This window comes from Lactuca serriola, chromosome 7, assembly GCF_051521515.1.
Source record: "Lactuca serriola cultivar US96UC23 chromosome 7, Lser_US96UC23_V15, whole genome shotgun sequence".
Classification (NCBI taxonomy): domain Eukaryota; kingdom Viridiplantae; phylum Streptophyta; class Magnoliopsida; order Asterales; family Asteraceae; genus Lactuca; species Lactuca serriola.
Genome location: NC_136414.1, coordinates 42,588,719 through 42,592,874, shown reverse-complemented (window position 1 = coordinate 42,592,874; position 4,156 = coordinate 42,588,719). Strand labels below are relative to the sequence as shown.

General features: G+C 34.4%; 1 protein-coding gene across 1 annotated transcript; it reads left to right on the top strand.

The window, feature by feature from the left end:
- The first annotated feature begins 550 nt into the window (after positions 1-550).
- LOC145062419 (F-box protein SKIP19-like) lies at positions 551-2,287 on the top strand. Its single transcript, XM_079010029.1, has 2 exons — positions 551-953; positions 1,420-2,287. The coding sequence occupies exons 1-2, from the start codon at positions 616-618 to the stop codon at positions 1,775-1,777; spliced, it is 696 nt and encodes a 231-aa protein (XP_078866155.1). The 5' UTR covers positions 551-615; the 3' UTR covers positions 1,778-2,287.
- Positions 2,288-4,156: the final 1,869 nt, after the last annotated feature.

Below are 4,156 nucleotides of genomic sequence, written 5' to 3'. Positions count from 1 at the left end.
CTTCCTCCTACCTCCCCTTCGTTTTTGCCATCATTCCTCCTTGCTACTAGTGATGTGTAGGAACACATAAAGGAGTCGCCGGAGATCAGGGTCTCCCTCTTTTTCATGATGAATAAAAGTTTGAAAAATCTCGTTGTGGATATGTGGGTGCCATCTGGGTATTTCATTTCAACAAAATAAAAGAAATGGAAAATGACTTGATAGGTAAGATACTTTTTGAAATGTACATATTTAGTCCTTATTCTTTTTCTTTTGTAAAATAAACCCTTCACGTCAGCAAAACCTATAGAATCCGGTAAAAAGGACCTAATGTATACATATTAATAAAGTATAAGGCTTTATTTTACAAAAAAAGAATAAGGACTAAATATGTACATTTCAAAAAATATCTTACCTTGTTAAGTCATTATCCTTAAAAAAAATCTTTTTAATAAATGGGTAGGGACGAATTTGTATAAACAGACTATGCAAACTCATAATTCTCAAAGGACTGAATTTGTAGAACACGCAAATAGGGACGACTTGTAATTCATTCCTTTCCCATAGAAAAGGGATTTTCCATTAATCGGGAAGATAAAAAGGAACCGGTAAAATCAATCGTATTTCGGAGTTAAAATGGCGTCAACCTCCGCCGTAGGTCCGTCGTCGGCAATGAAGGAACCTCGAAATTGGCTGTTAATGCCTGACGAACTGATGGAAAATATACTTGGAAGATTGAGTAGCGTGGAAAAACTCAGGAGCGCAGGGCAAGTATGCAGAACTTGGCGGAGAATTTGCAAGGATCCGGCGATGTGGAAGGTCATCGATATTAACAAATGGCAGGATGGGTGTGATAAGAATTACAAAATCGAGATGCTGACTAAGCAGGCAGTCGATCTCAGCTGTGGGGAACTGATTGATATCAGTATCGGAGGATTTTGCACCGATGATCTCCTTGATTACATCGTGCTACGGTAGGTTTTATTCCCTTTCCGTCGCTATTCAATTTCATACTCATGCTATTTAATTTAGTTCATACTCATGATGCACAGTTGCACACACCCACTCACGCTCCATCAGTTATGGAAAATAGACATACAGCCCTTCTTTCTTTGCTAAGCCTAAGAAAAGTTTACATATGGAGTACGAATTTTGGTAATCTGCGTTTTTTTGGCTTGTGTTATGTGATGTACTGTTGTATTGAGTATTAATTTGGAACATTGAGATGAAGAAAAGTTGCAACTTGGCTCAAAGTGGTTGAATTTTGACAACATACTATAAATCCTTCAAAACCCAAGGAAAAATTATAATAATTTTATCAAACTATATAAGAATACCAATTATATTTAGATCTTGTTATGCCCTGTTTAGTTTGATACAGATAACATATATAAGAATACCAATTATACTGAAAACGCTGTTTCTTTTGTGTGGGTCCAGCTCACGTAAGCTGAAGCGTCTTGACCTTTGGTCCTGCGACCATATAGGGGATAGTGGGTTTAGTTGGGCAATCAAAAAGCTGTCGCAGTTGGAGGAACTTGAATTTTCTTACATCTTTATCAGTGTAGAAGACATTGAAGTTATTGGACAGAATTGCCCTCAGCTCAAGTCATTCAAGGTATTTGACGTTATATACACCAGGCCATACATCGAATATGATGATCTAGCTGTTGCAATTGCAAACAACATGCCTGGGTTACGCCATTTGCAGATTTATGGTCATGAGATGACAAATGATGGACTGAAGGCCATTCTTAATGGTTGCCCTCTCCTTCAATCCCTAGACGTGCGTGAGTAGGGATGAGTTATAAAACCGAAAACCCGGACCGGAACCGGAATCGGAACCGGTATAACCGGAAAATGTTTAAACGGTCCGGGTATTGGGGTCCAAATTTAGTCTTATCCGGGTTCCGGGTATTTCGGGTACGGGTCCAACGGGTCCGGGTATTCCGGGTAAAAAAACCGGAACTGGTTTTTGGAACCGGATATGTAAAAAAACCGGAACCGGGTTTAATGGTCCGGAACCGATTTTTGTACGTTTTATAAAGTTTTTATATAGCAAATATAAATAAATATGTAAAAAAGATTATAAGTTGATGCAGTGGCGGAGCCAAGAATTTTGATATGGGGGTACAAACATTATCAATATATATTCTATGTAGTTATCATATCCCGGACATTAAAAAACATGGTACAATATCTTAAGCTGGGGGTACAATAACATAGATCATGTTTACAAATAAATTTTTTTATATACATAAAACAATTTTTTGGGGATGCTGTAGTACCCCCAACGCCCCATCTAGCTCCGCCACTGAGTTGATGGGTATTTTATCATAATCTATATAAGTTTTAAAAAATGAATATATTTTTGGTATAGAAATTTGTATAAAAAATAGTGTCGGTTAAAGATGAAATATTATTTATACATTTTTTATCTAAAGAAAATGGATGTAGGATTGAAGATGGTTGTTTATCATAATCTCAATTTGCATATGAGCTCTTGTAATAATAATAATAATAACAACAACAACAATAATAATAATAATAATAATAATAACAATAATAATAATAACAACATTGAAGTAATGGAAAACTCACAGATATGAAACATGACATTCATCTAACAAAATCTCGTCTATCTCCCATTCCCCTCTCTGGTGAACTTTATTTATAAGAACCATAATTTATATGTAATATTAATATTAGATAAATTGTTATAAGTTTGGTTTTATATGTTAAACAATGGTTTAATTAACAATGGTGATTTCGTCATTTGTAGGAAATTTTGAAAAATTGGCTTATGGTGTTTTATTTGAGTGAATTCGACTATATAATAGTGTATTTGATCAAAAAAGTGAAATCGAAAGTTTTATTATTTTTAGTATCAACTTGTTTTGTTGGCTTAATGAGTTAAAGTTCTATAAGCTTTTAGCCTATTTATAGTGGATATTTTACAAAAGGTTATATATTCATTTTGTTGTTTAATTATTCTAACTATTTTTTTTTTAATTAGAACCTTTAATCATGTTACAATTAACTCATCTCTATGAACGTACAATATATTAGAATCACATAACTAAAAGCTCATATTTCACATTAATATTAAACCAACTTTGTTATATCACGTTACTTAAAAAAAAAATCAATGTCGTCAATAATCTAAATGTAAATTTTTGTTTATTATTATTTTTTATAACAGTTGAAAGATTATGCGATTGAGCTAATTACAAATAATAATAATAATAATAATAATAATAATAATAATAATAATAATTCCGGGTTTTCCGGTTCTAAACCCGTTTTACCTGGTTCCACTTTATCCACTTTCCTATTTCCGGGTTTTCGGTTCTAAACCCACTTTACCCGGTACCGAACCGGAACCGGTTCCTATATACCGGTCCGGTTTTCGGTTCTAAAAAATCTTGTTAAACGGTTCCGGGTTTTCCGGGTCCGGGTCCATCCGGTCCGGTTTTGGACCCACTTTCATCCCTATGCGTGAGTGTCATAATCTTTATCTTGGAGGGAAATTGGGAAAACTCTGCATGAAACGGATCAAAGATTTTAAGCACAACTCAACACAAATCTCTGACGATGATGATGATCATGATGTTGATGATATGTATATATGTATTCATCTGGGTCCGAAGTCGATGACAATTAGGAATACTATATGATTGATTGGTATGTATCTTTAGTTGGAGATATGTTATCAAATTTGCTTAGAATTGGATCTTGATTAGATTATGTACATGTTTTGCATGCGTTCATGCCTTCATGGACTACTTATGTCCAAGTTTATATTATTAGTTTACTTAGTAGTTTAGTTTTTCTTGACTCGGTCTTCCAGTAGTGGGTAGTTTCTTCGTAGTTTTATGTTATATGTTAGTGGGACAGTTATTCTTTATAGTTCCAGTTTATGTAAACCTTTTTTGCACCCTAGTTAATAAGTATTCAAGTTTGTATTTGGAAGGCTAATATTCACAACTTTGTGTAAGTTGTTCTTTAAGACAACGTTTGGTAAGTGGTAATCCCTGATGGAACCGAACATAACTAAGGATGAACATTTGGACCGAACAACCGAATCCGAACCGAAATCGGAACCGAATTAGGACCGAATAAGCTAAATACAATTCGGTTCTTAGATCTGTACTTTAGGCTTATTTGGTTCTCAGGT

What these genes read in the sequence shown, in the direction of transcription:
- LOC145062419 (XM_079010029.1), top strand. Translation starts at nt 616, where the DNA reads ATGGCGTCAACCTCCGCCGTAGGTCCGTCGTCGGCAATGAAGGAACCT. An exon ending in CTTGATTACATCGTGCTACG is followed by an intron (nt 954 to 1,419) that starts GTAGGTTTTATT and finishes GTGTGGGTCCAG; the next exon opens with CTCACGTAAGCTGAAGCGTC.